This window comes from Hyaena hyaena, unplaced genomic scaffold (assembly GCF_003009895.1).
Source record: "Hyaena hyaena isolate Hyena2069 unplaced genomic scaffold, ASM300989v1 scaffold_48, whole genome shotgun sequence".
Taxonomy (NCBI): Eukaryota; Metazoa; Chordata; class Mammalia; order Carnivora; family Hyaenidae; genus Hyaena; species Hyaena hyaena.
This window is the reverse complement of record NW_024080680.1, coordinates 4,335,757-4,362,757: the sequence shown is the minus strand read 5'-3', so window position 1 is coordinate 4,362,757 and position 27,001 is coordinate 4,335,757. Positions and strand designations below refer to the sequence as shown.

General features: G+C 40.1%; 1 protein-coding gene across 1 annotated transcript in view; it reads right to left on the bottom strand.

The window, feature by feature from the left end:
* Nucleotides 1–737: 737 nt before the first annotated feature.
* The window catches only part of MDFIC2 (MyoD family inhibitor domain containing 2), a 109,331-nt gene continuing 83,067 nt past the window's right edge, over nt 738–27,001 (bottom strand). The window contains exons 4-5 of the mRNA XM_039230555.1: nt 9,357–9,578; nt 738–997 (exon numbers count right to left, since the gene is read on the bottom strand). Coding sequence (XP_039086486.1) covers nt 738–997; nt 9,357–9,578 — 482 coding nt within the window. The remainder of the gene's footprint in view (nt 998–9,356; nt 9,579–27,001) is intronic.

Here is a 27,001-nt window from a genome sequence, read left to right as displayed (position 1 = left end):
TGTAACAAATTAAGAACTTGCATAACCTGCTAGGATGTTGTCATAGATGTGTAATAATACGGTCTAGAATTACAATACTCTCTGGAAGTACATCATATTCAAAATTCACGGGAGATGTCTTAGAGACATCTGTTGTAATTATAGGAACATGGTTTCCAATTCATTTAATTCCCTTTCCTACCTAAACTGTACATATAAGTGAATTTTAAGAGACTGTATAAATAAATTTTTAATTACAAAATGATGTTACACAATACATTATTAATAATAACCAACAATGCATAATGTTTATGCATGAGGCCATTACAAAGACGAGCTAATGTATGTCAGTTCTCAAAGAATGCACTAATTTGTCCTGAATTTGTGAATGAAGTTGGATCCATGATGCAAGCCAATGAATGCAGGAACACAGAGTGGTTTAGCATGCTTTTTTTTTTTTTTTTTTTTTTGACAGGCAAGAAACACCTTGTACTTACGGTGTTTAAGAGGTATTTAAGATTTGTTCATCACACATGATCAAGATATTTTTTCAGCAAGCCATGCGGTTATGAAATTTGGAATCACACCATTGAGTTGATTTGTCAGACAGGTGCAGAATAAAATGGTCGAGAGCATCCAAGAAATGGGTACAATCCTTACATTCTGCACATAGAAATCACAGTCTTTTTGTCATGGAGTTTCCCCGGGGCGGGGGGGGGGGGGGAAGGGTCTCCTGGGACGTGGTTAACTTCCTTGTGCTAGCGGTAACAGATTTCTGAAATCTCCATGGCCAACTCCAGACAATCGCTGGTCTCGTGGCAAGATTCAAAAAGGCTGCAGTCCACGTCACAGTTACACTTGCAGTCATTCCGAGGGTGGCTTTCATCCGACGTGTGATGGTACCTGTGAGAGGGGCAGCACAGGTTGGTACACACCGTTTCGCACGTATCCGGGAGCATCAGGAGACAGTCCCAAAACTGGCAAAACAGACAGGCGAGGATGAGGGAGGCACACTCCTCTGTTTAAAGAAGAAGTAGAAGGAAAAATTAATACGGGCACATAGGGGGCGTCTCCTAAGGACAGGCGTATGTGGTGGTGTGCTTGATAACTTTATGGCCAACTCTTAATTGTCCGTATTAGGGGGGTGATGTACACCATTATTCTCCCCTGCTTCCCTGCCCCCATGCAGTACTCACTCTACTTAAGTAATTGCTTTATTAACTTCCTGAGCATTTCTATTGATTCCACATAATCTGGTATTTAAAGCGCTGTCACTTTTCTAAACTCCTTTATTTACTTTGCCTGCAGAGGTGCCAGGAAGCCACACCAATTAGCTACCTATCTGGAAACCTTGCAGCTGTCTGAAAAATAGCTGGTTCCCCGCAGGTGCGGGGAGCTTTCAGGAGCAATTAGGGTTGGGGACAAGGAGAGACTGTACCAATTTCCGGCTTCTCATCACCAAGATTTCTCATTTGTATGGTGTGGGTTCCCATAAATCTGCCACACCCATATTCACACTCAAGTGAAAAGTGCATTTCAAAGCCCATATAAATAATTTTTTAAAAAGCTATAGTTTTTATTTCGGTTGTATTTTATTTTTAATCCCTGTGTCCTTTGTCCTCCAGTGTTGTGAAGCCTTGATTCTATATTCACGTTAAATGAAATACGTCATCATATGCCTGAAAGCACAGAAATCTTCTCAATCCTCCTTAAGAAAATTGGTTCAAAAATTTACTACCGCAGACTTGTAAAAATCGGAAAAGTATCTCTAAGGCATTGAAGGTAATTGGTAATTCTAGCCAAACAGCTGTGATGGGTTATGGATTATTATATTTTTTGTTTCCATAAAGGGAATTAGTTAGAAGATGTAGCAGCTCTCTTGTTAAAATCATACCTCTTTCCTTTTTAGTTAAAAAAGACTCAAAAACATGTGAGCAATTTATAAACGGGTAGGTAAGTAGGTTTACATGATATATCATTTAATTAATGAAAATCAGTATCCTGAAGATTGTTGATGGTTGAAAGTGACATTGTGGAATGAACTGGAGAAAAATCTCCTCTTGATGGGCTGATCAATCAATTACAGTTAGATTTTCATAAGGATTTATTTTGTTTCCAATAAGAGTGTTAATGTTAATAACTTTTGGTTTTCAGGCTTGCTCTTGGGTTCTGACAATTCTTAGAGCCCTGTTCATTTACTTCCAACAATATTTTCCAGAAACTTTTTTTACTTTTATTGTTCATATACTTGTTCATCCTTAAAAGGAGGGAGAGCTTGGAAACTTGCTCTAAAAGGGAATAAATATTTTGAAGAAATTTATTGTAGAGTCATTATAGAAAGGTCTAAAGTGACCTTGCATATAGGTAAACAAAAGCCTTCCGGCCTCTGTCCCACCCTCCATCCCTGCCTCACACCCTCCTTTCCTTTCGTCCCAATCAGGCAGTGATAAAGAGCCTCAAGGTGACTTTAATGACTACTTTAATTGCCGTACATTGTTGCAGGTGGTGTGGCTGTACCTGAATATTTCTAGTTTAGGCAGCATATCCCATAATACCTCGAGGGTGTATGTACTCATCTCTTTGCCAGATGGGGTGTATTTTTTTATTCACTTAGAGCCAGCTCTAGCATGTGGCCAAGTCACCCATTTAAGTTACCACAAACCACCCACAAAAATTCAGGAGTTAGTTAGTACAGTACATAGGCTTTGTTTCATTTATACATTTCTGAACAGGGCATGTTGGTGGTCAAAGATATGGAGCATAAAACCTCATCAACTTTTCCTAATGCCAGGAAGGCTACTGGAGCAGCCCCTGAAAAAGAGGAAGTTCTCCGTAGAAAATATTCCAAGCGTCTGCTCCATATTCCTCAGGCTAGAGGCTCAAGAGACTTACTCAGACTATGATTATAGCAAATGATCTTTGTCCTTTGTAGATGTCAGGGTGAAAGTTTGATGTGCAGGTACGTTACGACGGAGCTGATGACGTGGGGATGGGAGCTGGGCTTTCCTATCAAAGCATGAGGAACCTACTTGTGAAATGGCTTTTTAATTTCCTGAGGGCATATAATCTTTTGGTTTAATTCCTCTTGCCAGCATTTTCTCAAATTAGCAAACTCTGGAGGTCTCCGCTTCTGAGGTACGCCGTAGATTTTATTTACATGCTCACAAAAATGTTTGGCCTAATCCTTTGGCCAAACTGGTATTTGTTTTCTCCTATTTTGCATTTGAGAATAGGGCTCTTTTTTCCTCCCCTGTGTATAAGTCATTCCTTTTTATTTGGTTATAAAAGGCAGAGCCTCTTGCCCAAAAAAACATGGCAACATCGGTGAATTGAAAACAGATTTTCCGAACTTTCAAGAGTGTTGAAAACTTTTCCTAAAAGGCACATTAAATAATTCTACACGGGCAGGCAAAACTGTTTTGCATATGGGCAATTTTTGTTTGCACAAAAGTAACATAAGCAGTTCAGGGGGAAATTTGCAAGTGTTTGAAAAGAGAGTTGGACTTCCCCTTCTCCTGAATGGATGTATTTTCCTTTGCCTGCACTATTTCTTGGGCTTTAATATTTAAGAAACACGATATGCAAAGTCAGAGCCAATGATTAGGACCTCTTCCCTCAGTCCATCTCAAAGAGTATGCTGTGCATCCATCCGCCTTCATGGCTTCTGCAATGTCTTCAAGACTTTGCCCGCTCACCAAGGCTTGTCTGCACTAGGCTCTCCCTCACTCCCTATTCCATAAACCTGTCTCTCCTCCGGCTTTCTCTTGTGAATGGGCTCTTACACACTCACATGAAATGAGCAGGAAGCTGGGACTCATTCTTGTCATTTTCCTTTTCCCCGTCATAGCGCCCCCCTTCCAATTCCCTACTGCGTTCTGCACATTCTATCTCATACTGGTATGTGAAACCCATAAGCCTCTGCCTGCCTCTGGGGCCACTGCCTTAGTTCTAGCCACTATTGGCCATTGTCAGGTCCAAAGCAATAGCCTCCTATCGAACACACTGGTTTTTATAGGAGTCCAGCTCAGATTCGTCATCCCCTGTGATATTTTTTCACAGGAAATGAGAAGAACTCACTTTCCCCTTAAAGTCCCACATTCTGGTCTTAGCCCATATGCCTGCGTATAGGTTCCTGCTTATTTCTCTGGCTTCTTGTCCTGATCTCCTCCTCACTGACTGCACTCCAGCCACACTGGTTGGCTTTCAGATCCTGGGATACACCAAGCCCTGAGCCTTTGCGCGCGCTGTCTCTTTGGTCTGTGTTCCATCAACCCCTGCCTCACATCTTGATCTGATTCCTACTCAGTCTCGGAATTTTGAGCTTAAAATACCTTCTCTCTAAATCACATCCTGTTGAAACTCTCATAGCACTCTATTTTTCCCTCATGGTACTGATCATAAGATGACATGAAGCTAACTGGTTTATTAATGAGTTTCTCTCCCTTCTAGAACCTGAGTTACAAGAAAGATGTATCTCTTGTTGAGTGAAAGAATGAGGAAATGAATGATGGGAGATAAATAAAGTCGTCCCCAACTGACTGTCCTGAATCTTTCAACTGTAAGGTGGTGGAGGAGAGGTTCAAATGTCAGTCTTTCTGGATCCAGAGCCTGTGCTGTCTTGTCCATTGTTACATCGGAAGCAAGTGCCCGGCCCTCTGGATTTTATGTGCTCCTCACATAGGTCCTGAAGTGAGCCCGAGTTGCATACTATCGCAGTTCTTTTATAGATGGAGAACAGTGGCTCAGGGAATTTAAGAAGCACGGGAAATGGTGGGGCCATGATTTGACTCAAACTGTCCCCTCCAGAACTCTTACGCCTGCAGATGGTCTGCCCTTCAGAAGCCTCACACCTCCTCTGTCGGGATCCAACATGGCGTCGGACACTACTGGCTTATGAAACGCCTGCTCTCCCTTCTCCTTCCTGCTCTTACCTTGCTCCTCTCTGTATTCCCAAGACCGCTAATGTCTATTTTCCAGGTTCTGTCAAGTGGTCTCCTCCAACTTCAGCCAATAGGAAGCAGTGACAGGAAATGGAGGGGGGGTGGTGAGGGAGAGAAGGGAATGCCCAGGGTATTTCTCCTCCCCTCTCTCTCTGCTTTGAGTGCTGTCTCAGGTGTATCCTCCCCTTAATTTTTATCTCTTTCTGAACATCCTTCTTTCTGTGGCTCCTGTTAATGCCACTTACTAGTGGTCTGTCAAGTAATGGTTAGTTCCTAGTGGCCTACGAGCTAAGGCCAGTACTCTTCGTTTACTGGTGGCCGGGAGGGACCCAGGGAAGAGGTGGCAGAGCCTTGTTGCTAAGTCCCAGGAGGCCTCACTATTCCCTTACTTGGCTTTTCACCTCTCCTAATATCTTTGTAACTAGGTCTCTGAATGTTGAAGGGCCTTTATTGACTGCCCTGGCATCTTGGCCGCGGCTCTAATCACTGCTCTCAGGGCGCCCGCCTCACTTCCCCACCTCTTACCCCCTTAAACCTGGATCAGGGAAGGTTCAAGGTGGAGCCAAGATCTGCAGGCCATGCGGCCAAAAGCGGTATTTGTGAGCAAGAAGCCATGACAAAAACCCTCTTAGGTTGTTTCATTTCCTTTTTACACCCCTAGGGTACCTTTAGGACATTGAGGCTGTAATGTGCTAAGTGATACTCTAATGATACTGAAGGATTAACACAGCCTCCAGAGGTGCTAAATGTACAGCTGGGGATTGGCTAATTAAGAGGGAGAATCAGTCTCATTAGAAAGGATCATGTTTAATTATAGTGGAAAAGGTAACAATGCACGGAGTTTCCACCGGGGTGTCAGAGATCAGCCTCACAGTCATGGCCCCGTCCTGGGTTTGCCTTCCCAGCTTTCAATATTGTCACCTGGACAATGATGCCTGGAATTAAGAGGAGGGAGGGACGGAGGCAGACGTAGCTGTCCACTGTAGTTCTGAGGGTTTTCCTCAGCTCCAGAAACATTCATCTGCTAGTCTGGGAATCACTATCCACAGTAGCAAGGATGTGGTTCTTCCGGAAGGGCTCCCACATCAACAACATTCTACCCCCGCCGTCATCCCCTTAAAGCAAAGTAATAAAAAATGGGAAATCCACCTGGCCCAAACCCAGTGTCCCAATATGTTAATGGGTAATGAGTGGTCGCAGCAGATTCAGCAAAATCATGAGATTCGTGGCACAGTGGCTCTGACTAATTACTCAGTTTTTGGTCAAAAAGTGTAAAAATTGGCTCCCACTCCTCCAACATTATGTTCTTCATCTTCTTTTTTTTTTTTTTTTTTTTTTTTTTTAGTCTGTAATGTAGAATAGGAATAAATAAAGTGTGACTGAATGCCTTTCTCTAGCTGGGGTATCATCCCTGATGTTATCAATTTTAATAGCTACTTAAATATGTCAAGATCTATTTAAGTTCAGACAAGCACAACTAACGCTCAAGTCAGTTCTTCAGCACGAGGATGACTAGATTTGGGTGATACTTAGTAAATTTGTGCTTATGTTTTTTTCTGAGCAAATGAACTGAAATAATTATAAAATTGAAACATTTTATAAGGTGACACTGCTGCATTTAATTGTATGAAATTTACAGTGTAGAAAATGTAATCATTTTATTCAGTAGTCCATGGTGTAATTAAGACTATTCTTTTGAGGTAGCTTGTATTTATCATTTTCCTCTTCCACCTGGATGAGACGTCTCAAGTTCAAAATTATACATCAATTAGGTATATTCTCAGGATTCTTTTTAAGGAGGCTGTTTTCGAGTATTGTGTGTATCCTTGATTTTATTACCCACAGGGATGCCTCTGCAATCAGAATGTAGAAACGGGAGCAGAGACACAGACAGTGCTCTGGACTTTTTCCATTTTATTCGGGAAAGGGACCACACAGAATGAGCCACAATTTAATAATAAAGTAATGTTGCAGCACATAGTGTGTGATGTGCAGTAAAGATCCTTTTAAATTCCCATCAGAGCACACACCATGAACTGTGCTAATGGATGTAACACATTTTACAAAATCTGCATGTGTGAGGCTTTTCCATTCTGTTTTAAGTGGGGCAATGTATATAAATAATAGATATTAGCAATTAAGCATCCCTTCCCATGCACTCATTTATACATTTGAAAATAAATTAACCACAAACTACATGAAAGTGAATGCAATCTTCTCTTTTCCCTTCTGTTTCCCCTGCTGTTCCTGAAAGATATTTCTGTATTTATCTCAGTACGAACAATGACCCCAGCTCTCAATTTCTGCATCCTTAAATTAATTACTATAAAAATTCTCCGACTTAACTCTTGATATCCTTGATGTTTGCCGTTTAAGATAATGAGTGCTTCCTATCCACATTTGTGGACCCTAGTTTGAGCGTTTCACTCTCTTTTATCCAGACACCAAAAACTCCCAGGTCGCTGGTGGGGGAAGTTCACAATACGCGAGTGGATTAGTGGGCTGTTACCTGTGTTGTCAACCTAAAATTGAAATTTTCTAGGTTGGACCAGCCTCTCAGCCATGGCTTAAGAAAAACAGTCTAATTCAACTGTCCTCACGAATCTCCTTTGCACTTTTGGAAGAAAAAAAAAAAGAGTAAGTTCATTCTTTTCCTGCACGAGGCTCCTGATTATCTGTTGCCATTTTCACGGAGTAGACATGTTGGCCCTTCCCCTGAGAATACAAGGGTTCAGGTATCATCTTTGCTTTGCCAGCCCTTCTCAATCTCCCCAGATCCCTGAGAGGACAAATCAGAGTGTGTCTGGACCGCACTGTGTTGTGCTGTGCGGATATGTACAATGGTAGTTCCTAATTCTGGGGTTATTACAACCAAGACCCATTACACGTAAGACCCATGCATCCCTGATGTCATCGGTTCCTGTTATCACCTGTTTTCTTGACTGCCATGGAACTCCAGCAAAGCCAGAAAGTTGGGCATCATCTTGATTGAGGTGGTAACCTGGAAGGCCACTGGCCAAAGCTGGCCCGAAGTATTGCTGGGAGTGTCCAGGGCTTCATAAATGAAACAGAAGTACTGCCAGCACCTAAGCAATTCAGAGATTTCACATAACACTCTCGACCTGGCAACTCTGAGCCCCTATTTCCTTCTGGCAACGATTAGCTGGAGCTGAGTAGTGGCGGCTCTCTTCACCTTGCCGCGGTCCTCGCCCACCCCTATTGTTCGCTGCCCATCTACTTCATCATTCACAGTATCTCCTGGCAGCTGCACGCAATTGTGTCTGGAGCTTCTGGTCTGAAGCTTCCATGACAATGTGTGCATAAGATTGTAAATAACATGTGTTAGAAATCTCTCCCCTTCTTTTCTAAAACCGGAACCAGAATGAAAGCAAAAATCACATATCTATTATGTGCCAGGTTCTGTATTGGATCCTTTATATATGTTATTTCATTTGATCTTCAAAACACCCTATGATGTGTCACTAGCTCCATTAAATATAACTGAGAGACTGAGATTCAGAGATGCTAAAAAATGTATCCAGGTTTATGCAGTTAATAAATTTTAGAGCCAGGAATTAAACGGATGCGATTCCAAAGTCCCTGCTAATACAAAGTCTATTTATTTATTTTGTATTATTTTCCAAAAGAAAATGCTAATTTAAATCTAAACTAGAAACTATGACCTATTATATTTTCCTTTGAGAGACTGCAAGCTTTCTTTAAGATGCAAATGTCGATATGGGACACTACAAAATTCTTGAATGGTTTAGGTCTTCCGTAAAGGTTACTGCAAAGTCAACCTGAGTAAAATTACAGATGTCTTGGTGTGGAGTCCATGACTTTGAACTTGACTGTGAGGATCACTTGGCACCAAATCAATCTGAGGTTAGCTTTGTGAAAGGGAACGTGTCTTTTATGTCATATACAGGGGTGGTTTAAGTGTAGGTTTGCACTGATCAGAGTGCCCAGGAGGTGATATCAGCTAGAGTAACCAACCCTTCTTTACTGCTTCCTGATGGAAGCATCTTCATATTTCTTTACAGTCTACATTTATACATTTCCAGCATCTTAATACCATTCCACTCTGCCCTCTTCTCCTCTCAGCCTGGAGACAGGGGCTGAACAGTCCCCGACTTGAGAAAAGTTTGCCATTTTTCTTTATCCACATCATAACTCCACAGCAAGCATGATTATACCTCACTCCAGCTATTTAAAACACTTTGCCTCTGATTTCCAGCTTTGAGAGCAAACAATCTGCCAAGCACCTCATAATTGCAGAGTGACCTTGACATGTGTCATTCACCAGGGTTTTCAAATCGAAGTCTTCCTGTTTAATATTCATAAAGGCTCTTTTTTTCTAACAGCATATGTGATGATTTTACAGGGGCGGATGTTGGGGAGCTTTATTTAGAGATGGGTTGATTCTGAGAAACATACCATCAGTGTCTCTCTGATGAACTGAAGTATCAGTTTGGAGGTAGGAAAATTTCGTTTGGCATTCTTCAAGGGAGGACAGTGATGTGCTGAATTCTGACAGTTTTTTCTCACCGGGGGTTTCCTTGGCTGGTCCATCTGTGATATTGAATTCGGATACTGAATTTATAATGATAGCATTAATGGGTTTCTCGTCTGCATGCTTTTCATTTGTGAGTTGCATATCTAGATGAAAAAACAAAACACAGATACACAAACCAACTATAGTTGGCATGACCTAGTGATTTCAGACCGGACATTTGCAGAAAACGTCACACTCTAGACTTTTGTGAAAATAAGATCTTATTTAAGAGAATGAAGCATCATTGAATGGGATCATTTTGAATAGAAATATAACTAAGAACAGAAGAGGCAATTGTTATGAACTTTTACACACATTAGAAGTTTCCCTATCACAGTAATTTGTAACACCTATGTCTACTGTGTGTGTGTGTGTGTTTAAAATCACTTATTTATTTATCTTAGTGATGGGTGGAGAGAATCAAAGAATTCATTCACTTGTATCAATGAATTCTCATAGTTTGTGGTCAGCTTATTGTCAAAGTGTTTTCTGGATCCCAGGAGCAGTAGAAGGGTCTTAAATGCTGAGTACTCCTCCACAATATGTGTGATCTCCATCAAATTGTTCTGTTTGTTCCTACAAACCTCAGTTTCCTCCTCCGTATAAGAGAAGTGGTTACGAATCAACCGTCTAGAAGCTCATTTCTATTGCTGCTCTCAGAGACTCTCAGTTGCCATTCTTTTCCCTGCCTTGGCATTTGTTAGGCTTCCAGTCAGGTGATCGTCTCTATGGGCTTTGGGAGTGGGCTTTTTGGAACATGTTTTATTTCCATATAACCATCTAGAAAGGAACCTCCAGCAAAGTCCTGGACTGAGATTCTGGTTCAAAGAGTCATAGAGAAGGCCAAGAAGCCCTAGGTGCCTCATGAATTTTAGAGCTCCCATATTCATCATTCATTCATTCATTCATTCATTCATTCATTCCCACCTAATAATTGAGGGTCTGTTACACAGGAAGCACCAGGCTGGGGGCTGGGGGTACAGTGGTACCTAAGACAGGCATGGGTCCCCACCTTTCACAAGCATCAAGCGTGTTAGCAGAGCAATAACTAAGTCACAATACCGAGGAGTGTTATGACAGAGAAACACACAAAGAAATTACGTTAGAGAGAGAACCAGACTGGGTTGTGACTTACCTACACCCATTAAACAGAAGCCTAAAATCTAGGAAAGAGTTAACAGATGGTATTCTCGAACCTGGGGACAATTTAAGACCTAAACAAGCAGCAGTCTTGGTCATTTAGCAGCACTCCTGGGAGATAGTGAAGACTCATTCTGGAGACTCACATTCTTGTTTTAGCACCATGTCTGCTTGATCCAATAATGCTCACTGAGTCACTGGAATAACCAGCACAACTACCCACCTGGTTTTCCCCATGCTCACACCGCTCAGTGCAAGAGGTATATTCTTGCCACCATCCATTTTCTTCATCTTTTCAAAAGTTGCTTCTTCCTTTTGAGCAGATGGAAAACTCCATGGGGTCCTGCCTCCTAGGGCAGTGGTTCCCAGACCACATAAACAGTAGAATAAACTGGGAAATCTTTTAAAACTTTGGACTTTTTTTAAAGCTCAGGCAACCCTTCCCATCCTTCAACAGATTAGATCACAGCCCCGGGGGGGGGGGGGGTTTGAAGCTCCCTATGTGAGGTTCCAGAGGCTTGTGACTGGCATGAGAACTTTAAGTACGGTGCACACAGTCGTCTTAGGCCATGTTTGGTTTTTCCTCAACCTCCAAACACCCTTGGCTTTCAGCAAGGTTTGCTTTTTATTCCCTCCCCCTTATGTTGCTGGCTTTAAATCTCTTGGTTATGCTTTGATTCACTCTGTATTGGACTGGTAGAATTTGGGGTTCATGAAAACATCTCTCATGAATAGCAGTTCATGTAATTGTGAATAGAGGGAATTAGTTCAACCAATGGGGAAACTCTAGACTTCCTCTAACCCCAGAGAGATTCGCTAAATTAATGTGGTAATGACAATGATATAAAAATAACAGTCTATTTTTCTGGCGTACCAAAGTGTCCCATAGTTAGCTAATATTACAAACAGGTAGCATTCGAGTTATGCCTTAGCATACATAGAGCAGTATTAATATTTGGAGATAGATAATTCTTTGGGGACATGGCAAGATATTTAACAGCATCCCTGTCCTCTGCCTACTAGGTGCCAGCAGGACCCATTGTCCTTGGTTGGGATGAGCAAAGATGTCTGCAGATGTTGCCAAATTTCTCCTATAGGGCCAAGTCACCTAGACTGAAAACCAGACCACTGCTTTCTACACTCCCCCACAGACACAGTTGCATGCATTTTATGTCAAGTTCCATGTTACCACTTATATACCTTATTTAACTTAAGCGTCACAAAGACTCCGGGAGATAGTTACCATCAGCCTCCCTGAACAGATGGGAACTGTGTGCATCGGTATCCCCAGCTAACAGATGAATGAGTGTAACCAAAGCTTAGATAGTTTACTGAGACAGGTTGCCCAAGTATGCCTCATTAGCAAATAAGAGAACTAGGGTTTGAACCCAGGCCCAGTGTGTTCCAAAAGCTCTGTTCTTATCCTTGTGTGTATGGTCTACAACAGTATCTCAGATTTGTTCTAAGCTTTGATCTCAGCTTCCTAGCTGCTGAAACTGCCCATCAGCAGACCCCTCTTAACCTGAAATCCCATGATGTATCACCTGCTCAAGATCTAGCCTTAGAAATTACCTAGCTTTACAGATGCCTCTCTCCCTGAGAAGTCTCTGCAAAGCAAGATTATCTTCTTGCACACTCAGGGAATCCTGTGTCTTCAGTTACAGCTGCTTTATACTGTACATTAAAGAGCAGCTCAGAAAGAGCTGATAGATAACGAAACCTTGATGAGTATAGAGATTGTGGCGGCTATTTACTTATGGAATTAATTAACAATCAGTTCAAATTATCACACGTAGTCAGGCTGCACGTAATTTAAATTGCTTTTGCACAAAGTAATTCAGGAACAAAAAAAATGTTGGATAGAGGTTACTGGAATGTAAGAACATGCGGAGAATACTGTATACAGCCAAGTGGTATATGATTCTCTTTTTAATTTTGCGACAATTTTAAGTATAGCATTTTGAATCTAAGTGGTGTGTTACATTAAGCAACCATTTGGAGCCGCTGGGTTTGTACTGAGAGAATTTTATGGAGAAGTTAAACTGCCATTCATAAAGTTATTTTAATTCTATATCTCTGTTTATATTTTTATTTTTTTTCATTCCCCAGTGGGAACTATCTGTTGCTCATTAGAAAATCATCTGACATACACACATTTCAGAACCCAGTCTGTTCAACCCAGAATTCTGACATCTGAAGTGAGTCACAATTTTTGGGTGACTGTGACTGACATCTTCCATCTTTTATAGATGGAAAGCTAACAATAAATTTCCCCAGATTTGTCTTTGCGGTGTTATTTGACATTGTATCCAAAGTATTATAAAGTAGCATAGGCTAAAAGGAGAAACATGTAAAAAGTGGTATCACAACTCCTGCAGAGAAAACGATTTTGGAATTAAATAAGGAACTCGTGACACTATATTTGGGATGTTATACATAGTTCTTGACATTAACTAGAGAAAATAATTTTTTAACAGAAAAAAAACACCAAAATTAGGACAAAAATTAGAAGCTCAACCGTATTTCTTAGGGAAAAAAATTTCTTAGTGTGTCTCAAAAGTCAGTGAGATAGAAAATTCATGTTTGGGCTAGAAGTAATTGCCGAACCAATGGGCATAAACTTAAGTAACAGAAAAGACAGACAGTTAATTAATTTTTTATTACCATTGAGCAAATGTTATTAATTTAATTCAATTAACATTTATTGAGTGCCCACATGCAATAGATGAATCAATATGTCAGGAGCTATTAATTTATTTACTTTAAGTTATTAAGGAAACATTTTAATGATTTTCATTTTTGCTCGCTAAATGTGACTTTATAATTTTTGCATCTATGCATTCTCTGTTGGGGGGTTATATAGAGATATATATGCCTTCCAATTATAAATAAGTAGCATCTCTTCTTCCCCAACTCCTCTGATTCTTTTCTTGTTTTCCTCTCCCCTCCCCCTTCCTTTCCTTTGTCTCTTCCTTCCCTTCCCCTCATCCCCTACCGTTCCTTCCCTTCCTCTCTCTCAGTTTAATTCCCACACCTGCCTTTTCTCTGTTACTGGTTTCTGTGGGTTGTTTCTCTCTCTCTCTCTCACTCTCTCTCTGGTTCCTTCAGTATATTCATTCCTTTATTCCTATCTTTGTCCTTTTAGTTCCTTCCTCTGTACTCTATCCCTGAAGGTCGTATTTGTCTACACTCACAACTGAATTATTTTCTTTGTGAGGCTGCCCCCCGCCCCCCAACTCTGCGTAGTTTGTCAGCCAGCTAGGCCACATTTACCGAGCATAAGCGATGTGTCCGCCCCATACTGGGTGCTGGGAGATGAAGAAGAATAGCAAATAGTCTTGGTCCTCAAGAGACCCACAGTCATCACAGATTGTAGTGACACACTTTACTGGTTTTTGGACATTTTATCTGAGTTTCCAGCTAATCTTTTGTAATTAGTATATCTCTTTCTACTAAGCCCCTATTCTTCTTCCCCAACTGGGTTACTCTGGCTATCCCTGGAGAACTCATAATTCAATTTCTTTTCATTGTATTGTCATTTTTATATGTTTATTTATTTACTTAGGGGGAGAGAGAGAGAGAGAGAGAACACACGTGCAAGCTGAGGAGGGACAGACGGAGAGAGAGAATCCCAAGCAGGCTCCCACACTCAGCCCAAAGCCCAACCCAGGACTCAGTCCCAGGAAACACAAGATCCTGACCTGAGCCAAAATCAAAAGTTGGACACTTAACTCACTGAGCCACCCACGCATCCCTCTATTGTCATTTTTAAAAAACTCCCAGCAAATTGCCCCATTCTTCCATCCAATTATTTACCAGCTCTTATTTATTTCTCCTTTTATTTTTAATTTTTTAAAAAAGTTTATTTACTGATTTTGGGAGTGGGGGAGGGGCAGAGAGGGGGAATCCCAAGCAGGTTCTGCACTGTCAGTGCAGAGCCAGACTTCGGGCTCAAACCCATAAACCATGAGATCATGACCTGAGCTGAAATCAAAAGTCAGATGCTTAACCTACTGAGCCACCCAGTCACCCCTTATTTTTCCTTTTAAATATCTTTCAAGTGCAGCTCTGATTTTTTCATTCCCATCACTACCTCTCAAGATTTATCCTGTCTACTCTTATACCTTGACTATCAGTCACCGTTGGTCACAACTACAGTGACAAGACTTTCCAAGACATACACTGAAATCAAAATGATGTTTTGAATAATATTCTTCTGATCCTATTACCCATTCAAAAAATCAAAACAAAATACGCACACATCATGCACACACAAATGTGAATAGCTCATTATTACCACAATATTTTCCCATTCTCCTGTTTTGAATTAATCTATGCATTCTATTGCCAAATTGTCTTTTGAAAAAAGGTAGCTTATTGTTAAGTTTTTCTTGTAAGGGGTAAACTTCAGAAGCCTATGTGAATATTGTCCCATGAATCATTATCTGGGTGATTAACAGGGTGATTTTACTTTTAATTCTGAACCAAAATGTTTACAATGAGTGTGTATTTCAAATATATGGGCCATTTCTAAAGTGATCACAATAAATTATATTTTCCCTTAGATTTAAAGTGTATTCTAGTATACTCTAGATGATGTAATACTGTAATTATCTGTGGTAGAAATCAGATCGAAGCAGACAGGGGACATTTCAAGGTATCAGTTACCAAACCATCACCAAATAATTATGGTTAGTAAATATGGTTAATTGAAGCAACCCTGAAGAGAGAAATAAATGGTTTTTTTTTTCCCTTTCCGTGTAAAGTTAGTAAAGTTCACACAAATGTCAGAAATGGTTTTTGTTGTTCTTACTAGAAGATGTGGGTTATATTCGCCACAGCTTGGTAGGTAAGAACACAATATACAGAAGCATTTGACTTGATAAAGGGTGCTCGAAAGTATTAGAAGGGGCTAAAATCACATTTTCTAAAGGTATAGAGAACTATTATTCTTATATTGTATACAATGTGGGAACTGATACTATGACTGGAGAAGACAGAACAAAATTAGCAAGATGAGGATTTCTCAGTCCTGACAAAAGGATAATAAAAGGTAACTGGTACTTAAAGAAGCTGTATTGAAACACACACACACACACACACACACACACACACACACAGTTTCAATTTTGGAAGCTGAGTGGGGGATAATTTTCTTAAACTGAGGGATGAAAATATTCTCACCTTTTATTTTAATGTTTTATTTATTTCTAGGAGAGAGAGAGAGAGAGAGAGAGAGACAGTATGAGCAGGGGAGGGTCAGAGAGAGAGGGAGTCACAGACTGAAACAGGCTCCAGGCTCTGAACTGGCAGTCAGCACAGAGCCCGATGCGGGGCTCAAACCCACGAACCGCAAGATCATGACCTAAGCGAAAGTCGGATGCTTAACCGACTAAGCCACCCAGGCACCCCTATTCTCACCATTTTTGAAATGAATGGAAATAAGTTAGGGATGGCATGATCCATTCTATAACCTAGTAGGACAAAATAAAGTGTCGGGTTCATTAAATCTCTTTTTTGGAGGGGAGAGGAATAAAGGAGGTAAATTTACTGGACTTTTTTTCCCCCTGTAATTTTCAAAAGCTGGCTCTGGTGAGAAGATGTCCTTTAAAGACTTTCAGGTGAAAGCAGTAGTTTTCTATATCCTTGTTTTGTCTTCTGTGGTGCTTCGACTGAAACTGCCCCAGAAAACGTTAGATGAAATGTTTATCAAAGGCCCTGACAAGGAGACATTTTAAGCCTTTTCCATCAGCATTAGTAAATCTTTTTTTTTTTTTAAGAGAAAAGACGCAAAGAATATTATTTCTCCAGATACAAAAGCAGTGAGTGTTCAAGGTGAAAAGGATTAAAGAGGAAAAAAGAACTGAGAGAAGAAGTTGACACAGCCCCCTGGCAAAACTTCTTCCACACCTGCAGAGCATCTTCGATCTTTCTGGTGGGAGTGGGTTTTTGGGTGCAACGCTCTTAGATCATTCTGTTTTCTGCTCCCTGGTACACTTCGCACTTGTAGATAGACATAGGCTAAGTGATATACTTTTATAGCTGGATCCTAAGCTTGTAACAAGGAACAATTCAGTCCTAGGAGGTGACTGAATCTTCTTTAGACATGAAAACAGTTTGCAATTATGAGTCTCCAGTTCATTTGTATGCAGTTACCTTCAGTTTAATGTTTGTATAACGTGTCTCAAGAAATAAAGATTATGTTATCTCAGGGAAAAAAATTGGTTAGCAGTTTTTATAGCTTGATGCACTTGGGTTAGTAATAGGTTTAGGGCTTTAAAAATATCAGTGAAGCCAATCAGGCTATAAACTCATGCATAATTGGTATTATATATATAGTGGCTTTTTTATTGTCAGTATTTAAATATAAATGTTAAAAATTAAGCTATAATTATTCAAAATATCCTCTGTTATGTTCAAACCATCACAATTTATTCATCTCAACTAAGTGAATGTCACTTCAAGTCTCTTCTTTGTATTACCTCATTTGAGGCTCACAACAGTGTTCCCAAGTATTATTACCACTATTATATGAATGAGGAAATGGATGGAAAGTCGGAGATTTTAGTGGTTTGCCCAAGATTACCCTGCTGGTTAGGGGCAGATTGCACTTATGTCTTCTTCTTTTTATTATTTTTTTAAATGTTCATTTATTTTTGAGAGAGAGAGAGCGAACAAGCGAGCGTGAGTGGAGGAGGGGAAGTGAGAGAGGGAGACACAGCATATGAAGCAAGCTGCAGGCTCCGAGCGGTCAACACAGAGCCTGATGCGGAGCTTGAACTCACAGACCGCAAGATCATGACCTGAGCCAAAGTCGGATGCTTAATTACTGAGCCACCCAGGCACCCCATACTTATGTCTTCTCATTCCTGCAACAGTCAAAATTTCCGTTCATAAATTGCTTTGTGAAACCAGGCACTCTGATAGGATATCAAGATACTTTTCTGAAGTATCACGCCTGTGTCCTTTCTCAGGTTTCTCTCTCCAGGTTAATTTACCTTGCTAGTAGTGGATGAGGGAGGTACTTTCTCACTTTCTGTGAGCTCCTACAAAAGACTGCAGTTTGCATAATCACTCAAAGCCCGATGCAAGTGCCATCTTCTGTGTGAAGTTTCCTATAATGCCCACCCCCTACTCCAATTGAAATGCATTGTTCTCATTGGGAGTCCTCGGAGGCCTGGGTTGACATCTGAATTTTTTTTTTTTTTTGTTCTGTGGCTAATTATGGATGTATATCTCTTCCCCTTTCTGTTGTGAGCTCCTTGAGGAAATGCATGCTCCATTCGTCGGCAATTTCCCAGCACCTAGCACAGTGTCTAGCAGAAAGCAAGTGTTAAATAAATTTCAAATGACTGATAGGCTGACTGACAGATTGAGTGTGGGGTGTCTCAGCTTTCAGTTGACAATTGACTCATTTTCCCTGGGACAGGTTTTCTGAGTACATCTTCCATTGGTCTTCCTCCCCCACTCTCGATATGCCAGTAAATCCTGATGAAAGTCTAAAAATTCTCTTTTGTGTTAAAATACATATTAATTTTTATTTTGATTTGAAGGCAACATTTGCATTTATATCTGTAAAACTGTGAAGAATATAAAAAGACACAAAGAAAATGAAATCCCCTATAATTCTACCATTATTAACACATTACCGGGTTGCTTCACCAAAAGACAATGGAAATATTTGGTGTATATATCTCTCTATATATGTCAGATCTGGAATATGCATACATCATATATATTAAAATTCGAATATAAAAAGTGTATTTTTTATATATTCTGGTTTTACTATACTCTAATATAATATATATATCCTAGGTATACTACTTCTAAGATGTGTCACTCACTCTTTTAGGAACTTTGCATATATTAACTCACTTAATACTCCCAGCAATTCTATGGTAGGTACTGCTGGAGCCATCCCTAGTTTTTTGATGGGGACACTTAAGTACAGGGATATGATGTAACTTACTCAAAGTCACACAAGCAATGGAGGAAGCTACGTCTTGAACTTAGCCATCTGGCTCCAAGTTCACACTTCTAACCATGATGCTACATTGTCTTCTAGATGTGGATGTAAAAAGAAGAACCATATCAGGATTTTATTGAATGTATGATATAGGTTATCATTATATCATAAGCATTTCTCTGTATCCCAAAGATTACTTTAAAACACCCTCAGCTCTCAGCTTAACCATCACCTCTTTGGAGAGGACTTCCTTTACATGAACCCTAAAGCTGTGTTTCTCAGTTGAGGCTGATTTTGGCAATGGCTGGAGATACGTGTTATTGTCATGACTGGGGTGAGTGCATTTAGTAGGGTGAGTGGCCCAAGGGGTGCTGCTAAACATCCTTTGGTGCACAAGAAATCCTTCTCTTCCACCCCAAATGATATATAAAGACTATGGTTTTAACTGTCAGTAGTGCTGAGGTTGAGAAATCCATGTACAAAGTAGGCCCAGGCTCTTGCCAACAGCTACTTCTATGGCATTTCTCTCTCACTGTCTTCATAGTACTTTCCAGTATTCTGAAAGTGGTTAGTTTATGTGTTTGTTGATTTGCCTATGGAGTTCGAGTCTCTTCTTGGCTAAAAGATTAACTTTATGAGAGTTTTATCTGTATCAACTAATTGCTCTATCCTAGAAGAGTACCTGAGACATAGTAGTTATGTAATAAGGAGTCAAAGAACACATAGCATTTCTTGCATGGTATATATATTATTTAACAATTTACCCATTCATGAAAAATGTAGATTGTTTCCTTTTTTTTTTTTTGCTACTTTATATACTCTTAACATTAGTTTCATGAATCTTTTCATATATGTATTTGTTTATATAGGTTGAATTCATAGGGAAGGAACTATTGCATTGATGGCCTGATATCTAAAGCTCTGAATATAATGTACTAATTACTGACTTCCAGAAAGATCGTATCAATTTATGTTGACACCAGTAGTGGTTGGAAGAAGTTTGCTGTTCCCAGGCCAATTCAAGTTTTACCAATAAAATCAGTTCCTATTACCAGTTCGAAAAGAACTTTGAGTCAAGTTTCCAAATTTTCTACATCCAAAAAGACAACCTTTCACTATCAAGAGAGATAGAAGTTTTTTTTTTTTCATATTAACTGCTTTTCTGAGGAATTTTGGTTCCACAGCTCAATTCATGGGTAATTTGGATCTCTCTTGCACTGTATGGGATGAGATAGGTAAAGACATTCATTCTGTGTTTGTAGATCAATACGGTCTTGTCAAAAATGTTTACTGGATGATTGATGATTGGATTGGGTTTTTTAAGCTGGTTCTCTCACCTCTGTGCTCTGAGGTGACATCTCAATTGACAGACTTTGGAGGTTCCCTGTTTGCTTCTAGGCCTTGACCAGTTAGTATCTATCCATGATACTCCTGGATAGAAGAGAGTGCAATCTATACAGAGACCTTAGAGAGGTTGGAAGTGAAGCCACAGTAGAGGGCAGGGCAAGAAATAGCCAGGAGAAGCAAATCACCCACTTATTCACAACTCCTTTTGCCTACATTGTGTGCCCAGTGTATTTGCGAAACCTATGAATCTAACTGGGCGGTTAAATTTTATTTTCCTGGTGGAACCACCTGGTAGAAGTTAACCCTGTGGTCCCAAAGTGGCATATACATCCCTAGGGGAGTTGCAAAACTGTCCAGTGGGGTTGGAGTATCTATTTACATGGACTTAAAACAAATCCTAATGGAATAGCTCTTTCTGCATATTTTATAAAGTAGACAGCAGTTAACATGGCAGCATATGTGACGACTGTGTGCATTGTGCATCTGTATATGAGGTGGGCCTACTGAGTTGCTCACGCCCCCTTTTTTTTAACTATTAAAGTTCACAATAAAAACTTTGGAGACTCCTGGTCTAAGTAATAGACTAAGGCCAACTTTCTCTCCATCCCTCTCCACCTGAAGGAAAGTCACTTTTCTTAGGCTTCCTTTTGGTAGCCAGGGTGTGGTTGCTAGAACATTTACAGCCACAGCAGCTGCAGTAGTGGCCTGAGTAGACTTTTCCTCTGAGTTTCTATAGTGGTAACAGGATTAACAGACTCTATTCTGGAAGTACTTGGGTGGCATAACACCTCCCAGCAGAACTATTCCTGACAAGGATGTGCAGATGGAAATGCATATTTATGTCACTTAAAGCCTACCAGAGACACAAGGATTTGAGCTATAACAATAAATAGAAAAAAAAATCTCCAGCATTTTTGGTAACCCGTACTCAAGTGCATTGACTGTGCTTGGCGAAAGACCTACAGTCTGCTCTTTGTCCAAGCATAAAATATTCAGCCTTCAAGTGTGTTAAGGTAGAGTATCTGAATATATTTTAGAGTGTTAAAACAACTGAGCACAAAGTTGGGTTACAATTTCAGGTCTTAAAAAATAACAGGACAGTTCCATGAAGTGTTTGGGCCATTTCAAGGCAAAAAAAAAAGTTTCCTTTCATAAAGGTGTCCCATTATTCCATTTGTTAATAATGGTAGGTTTAAAACTCATTTCTAGATGCCAAACAGTCCTTTTAATCATGAAGGCTTCTTGTCTAAAATACCTTTGTAACAATCCTTGATACACCTTCTGCTAGCTCTCTCCTAAAATGCTCATGACAGTATAGAAAAAGACAAGCGCTCACATCCACAACTTATGTGTTACGTTGACCTGGGAAATATTTACACTACATATCAATTCATATCATATCAGTTCAGTGAGTCTGGCACTTATACTAGTTCTGCGGAGAGGGTCACAAACAGCCTTTTTTCCCTGGTTCCTGGCTCAGAAATCAATATTTTGTCACCCAGACATGGGTGAGTTGCCATGACTTTTGAAGAGATGTGCTTTGTGATCTGCCCAGGAAGTGGCAATTCTTTGTCACTCTAACCAGTCCAGGTAGGGTTTGTTACAATACGCAAGAGGAAAGATTTCAAAAATTGCTCAAGATTCGCATTAGGTAGCATGAAGAACTCTGCAAAGAGGAGAGAAGATAATCTTAAGAAGTAAATTGAGATGAAAAGCCTATAAGATAGATCCAAAGGGACGTGGTGAAATAAAAGATCTGAAAAAATCACAAATGTACTTACAGAATTAAAATCTACCTCGGGGGCAGCAAAACACAGAATTGCCATGGCAGAAAATATCAGTAATAATGTGGAGAGCAATATGAAAAACTTTCCCATGGTTCGATAGTAAAAAACACAGGATTCAGGCTATGATAATAAATACACGTGATGATGGATACACAGGTCAGAGCACACTAATAAATGATTTTTCTAAAGAGGAACCTGAGGCGACTTAAACATGAGCTTTGCTCAAGGATACTCCTGAAGTATATGTTCTGAGTAGAAGCAGTTTTTGAGTATGTACCTCACTGACTAAAATTTAGGAAAAGGAGACCTACAATCCTAGAAAGTATTTTGAATTACAAAAATGAAGATCCTTTTCAAACACTCAGATAAGCAAAACTGTAGAAAAATCTGTCCTGAGCTTGTCCCCTAAACCTTCTTGCATAAAACTAAGTGCCAGAAAATAGCAGTATAGCAGTTTTTAAAATTTTAAGAGAATAAATTGATGCCTTGATAATTTTATCCAACTTGACTTTTCTGGGTGGAAGTACAGTGAGGCATTGTCATCATGCATTATTAGAAGAAAATATCCTACTCCAAAAAAAAAAAAAAAAAAGCAAAGAAAATCTCCTACTCAAAGAAAATGAAAACATTCTTGAAACTATTATTTAAGGTCATATTTTCTCTTTGTGAGAGAGCTAAAAGAAAGTCTGGCACTCAAGTTTTGAGAAACTGAGGCAAGGAAAGAATGACAAACTGTCCTGAAGAATCATCCATCAGTACAGAATAGAGATCCCTGGTGAAAGTGTGGAGGTGGATTTCAGCATTCAAAACCAACTCTGATTGGAGGCTACACAGCCAGAAACCAGGAAGTGTGTGAAAGTGTTTGGGCTCGTTTTAGGATGATATCTGGGTGAAGAGTAAGGGAAGCCTTGCATTATTAATTTTTATTCTTGATTGTAGCAGCAACTTGCAAATTACATGTAGGAAAGATTCCCTGATAAAACCTCCACTCACAGAAGTGTTTTCTGAACTTTCCAAATGAGCATGAATTTTCCAACTTTCTGAACCTTTCAAGTTTTCCGAAATGAGAATTTCAGTGCAAAAGGCTGTCATAAAAGCTCAGGAAGACATATTTCTTCATTGAAGAAATACTCCTTTTCAAAATGACAAATTAAAAACAAGGATCTTTAAAATGAATGCTAAAACTTGCTAATGTGATGATGTGGGTTAGGAACGAAGTTGGTCAAAAAGAAACATTAGTGGCTGGCATAGTGAGTGTGCAGTCCTCAGTAATTTTACTCTTTGGAAAGTGTTAGAAGTATTTCCTCTCTTATTTATTTTTTTAAGTTTATTTACTTATTTTGAGAGAGAGAGAGAGAAGGGGAGAGGCAGAGAGAGTGGGAGAGGGAGAGAATCCCAAGCAGGCTCTGTATTGTCAGTGCAGAGCCCATTGCAGGGCTTGATCCCATGATCTGCACCGTGAGATCATGACCTGGGCCAAAATCGAGAGTCGGATGTTTAACCAACTGAGCCACTGAAGGACAGTATTTCCTTTCTTAATGAAAGGGATGATGAAGGCAAGTATTGTATTTTTATTCTTTTTTTGAGCTTTTTTCTTTATTGAGAGAGAGAGAGAGAGAGAGAGAGAGAGAATCCCAAGTAGGCTCTGCACCATCATCACAGCACCCCATGTGGGGTTCGAACTCATGAACGCTGAGATCGTGACCTGAACCGAAACCCAGAGTCAAATGCTTAACTGACTGAGCCACCCATGTGCCGCATTATTTATTTTTATTCTTAAGTGATTTTCTAACTTATTTTCATATAGAAAGGAGAAAGAGAGAATTAAGGCAGTTTGGAAAGGACACTGCCCTGTGAATGTGCGAATGAGGGGCACATTCATCTCAGAACTATATATGGATGCCAAAGAGGTCAGAACGAGGGCAGGGATCAGCACAACGGAACAGCTGTCCAACACTTTGAGTTCATTGCTTTTATAGACACTGTCTCACTTATCTGCGACTCCTTCCCTCCCACCAACATCCTCGTCACACACATGTGTTTGCATCTCCCAATTTTGTAGATGCCCTTTACAAGGTCAGTCTTGTACTTAGAGTTCCCTTCTTCTTGTCTCCCCTTATTGAGTTCCTGGCCACCACTCTAGACTCAGGGAAAGTGATACGTTATTCAACAACTACTTGTCACCTGCTACTGTACTTGGTAGCCTGGCTGGGAGTCAGGAATACAAGGATGAATGAAACCCATTTTCTGCCCTTGTTGGACATTTCAGCTCCCCCCACCCCAACCTCTGAAAAAGAAGGTCATTTCTGTGCTTCCATACCACTGTGTGATAAGTATGTCTTTCCCACTATGGAGGGAAGGAGTTCATGCTTTGGTGTCCCTGAGCTTAGCACAGTGCTTGACATAGAGGTTGAATGAATGTAGGTATAGACTGGTTTACTAAATGGTGAGTAATATAATGTTTAAGTATGGTTCTCTGGTTTCTAGTCCTGTGCATTTTCATATATTACATTAAATCCAAATCAGGCATGATAAGAACCAGCACTGGTGAAATATTTTCAAATAAGTTTTCAGAGATGGGGTTGGGGTGGGGGCATGCCTGGATGGCTCAGTCTCTTAAGCGTCTGACTTTGGCTCAGATCATGGTCTCATGGCTCCTGAGTTCAAGCCCCAAGCTGGGCTCTCTGCTGTTAGTGCAGAGCCAGCTTGGGATTCTCTGCCTCTCTCTCTCTCAAAAATAAATAAACATTTTTTAAAAAGGAGCTTTCAGAGATGGAGTTATTGGAAACTCAATAGAATTCTAGAGTTTTAGATGTGGAATGAACTGTAGATGTCAGTTTCATTTCCCACACACAATTCACCCATCCATCCATTCATTCAGCACCTGCTATAATAATAAAAATAATGATAGTTAACGTTTGCTTCATACCATGAGAAGCTTTGAATGAATTCTCACAATAGCCCAATGAGGAAGTTATTATAAGTTCAGTTTTCCTTGTGAGGAAGGGGACTGTGCCTTATTCATTGTCGTGTTCCCAAGCTAGTAAAGAATTTGAATTTAGGTATTTGGCAGCTACAGTTTTTCCTCTTAACCACTGTGTTATGTGTGGAGGATACAGAGATGAGTGAGACATGATTGAGCCTTTGGGGACTTTATGATGGACTTAAAGGAGCCAAACATGTCAAAAGGGGGATTGCCCACAGGCATAGTATGCCTTCCATACCTGACTTTGGTACCTGAGTAATTCTGCTTAATGACTAATGGCTGGTCAGAATTCCCCATTGAGGCCAAGTTTCAAGTAAAGAGAGAGAAAAGTCAGTGAGATTGGGTATGATGGGAAATAAGGCAATTTGGCTATTTGTCCCACTTTCGGGGACTCTGATGCATATGATTATGTCAGGCTATCACTGTTAAGGCCATCTTCCATATTGACGGGACAATGCGAAATTAGATGAGGAGTGTTGATCTTCATTCTATCAGCTCCGTAGATTAATCACCTGATTCCCCTTTAAGAGACTCTATCAATTAGATTGGCCAAGGGAAAAAAAAAAGAAAAAAAAAAAAAAACAAACAACAACCATACCACACCCTTGAGCCTGGCTGACATCCTGTGTGTCTAGAAGGTAAGTGCTCTGGCTCAATCCAACTTAGTAAATAACAATATTAACCACACCCACTGTTTATGCTTTAGGGTTATCTAAGTGCCTTTATCCTCCATATGCTCCCTCTCAGGCTGACAGACAGAGTTATGCTGGTTACTTTCTCTGCAAATCTAAGATCTGTGGTAGGATTACAGTCACAGCAATGGAGTCTTGAAGCTTTGGGTCGGATTGGAATTCTTGGCAACTGGAAATAAGGACACTTTGAAATTCTAAGTCTCCAGTTTCTGAAAGACTTTTATGTTGTCATAAAGGTACAACTAGTCATTATAGCTCGTCGTTAAGAGCTCATTGGCATTTGTATTTTTGTCAAATGAGTTACACAAAAACTATGCATTTTAAATAACTTTAAATAATTGATATTTATGGATTTGTTTGTGTCTGCGTGCTGATAATTTAGTACTTCGGATGGCTGGGCTTTCAACCAAGCGGTTCTCTACTACTGCTACATCTGCTTTGGATTAATTTCACTTTAATTGAATGCCAAATACATTTGCAGAAGCTCAAAAGGTTGAAAACAGTAACAGAGATTCTAAAGGAATAATACTTAAAATGGAACCACAGGGCCTCCTGGGTTACAAGAACTTACTCAGTGCTTAGCTAATGGAATATTTAAACCTGAAATGAGCCAGCCATACTTTGTTTGCAGTTATCCCTTGGTGATACAAACAAGTATAAGTAGACCAGGTGATTCTGATTCAGAAATTATGGCAGACTGAAAGAGTGTTTTCTCCTTAAAAGAGCTCCATAAATCAGAAGGCACCACTGATGTTTTAAAGGACGTACGTTTGCTCTTGTCAAGGTTGCTTTGAGAGGAATACCTTTACAGGTGATCGGCTTGTTGAGTCCAAGTGGTATATGTGCGTAGTTTATACATTGTGTTGAGGTGAGCCCACCTAGGTCTTGTTGTATAATAGCTAGGGAGGTAATTCTTAAACTTGAGCATTCATCAGAATCACCTGGAGTGCTTGTTAAAACATTGATCACTGTGATGTACTCTCAGAATTTCTGATTCTCTGAGTCTGTGTTAGGTTGGGCCGACTTTAATTTCAAGTGAATTCCGTTAAACAGAGAGTGATAGAAAACTCGGCATGTCTTATGGCCAAACGTCTGTTGCCTGTTTCAGGTGATTCTCGTTATTCTGTATTATTCTCTTAGTCTATTTTGCAGCAGGACGTTAATACGAGAAAGCAAGACTTTTGGCTAAAATTTTCATTTATTGTGCACCTGTGATGAGCCACGAAGCAACTGAAACTCAGAGAGATGAAGCAACTTGCCCAAGGTCACACAGCCAGGCCTCAAACCCAGTTAACTTGAACTCCAAAGTTTTAACTCTTGCTACCATCTCTGTCTGCACAGGTTCCTTGAAATTCAATGAGATAAATGCAAAGCATGGACATAAACACGTGTGTCTAGAACTTCGGGACCACATATGCTTAAGAGGGTATTAGAGGTTGAGTTGGAAATGATTCCCTTTCCCTATCTAAGCAAAAGCTATTCATCTAGATTTCAGGGAAACTAATTGTAATGCCTCAATTCAGAAAGATGGAATTTCTCTTTTCCTAGAGGAATCTATTCACAAGTTCATGTACACTCTGACTGTCATAATGCACTTTAAAGTCTGGGG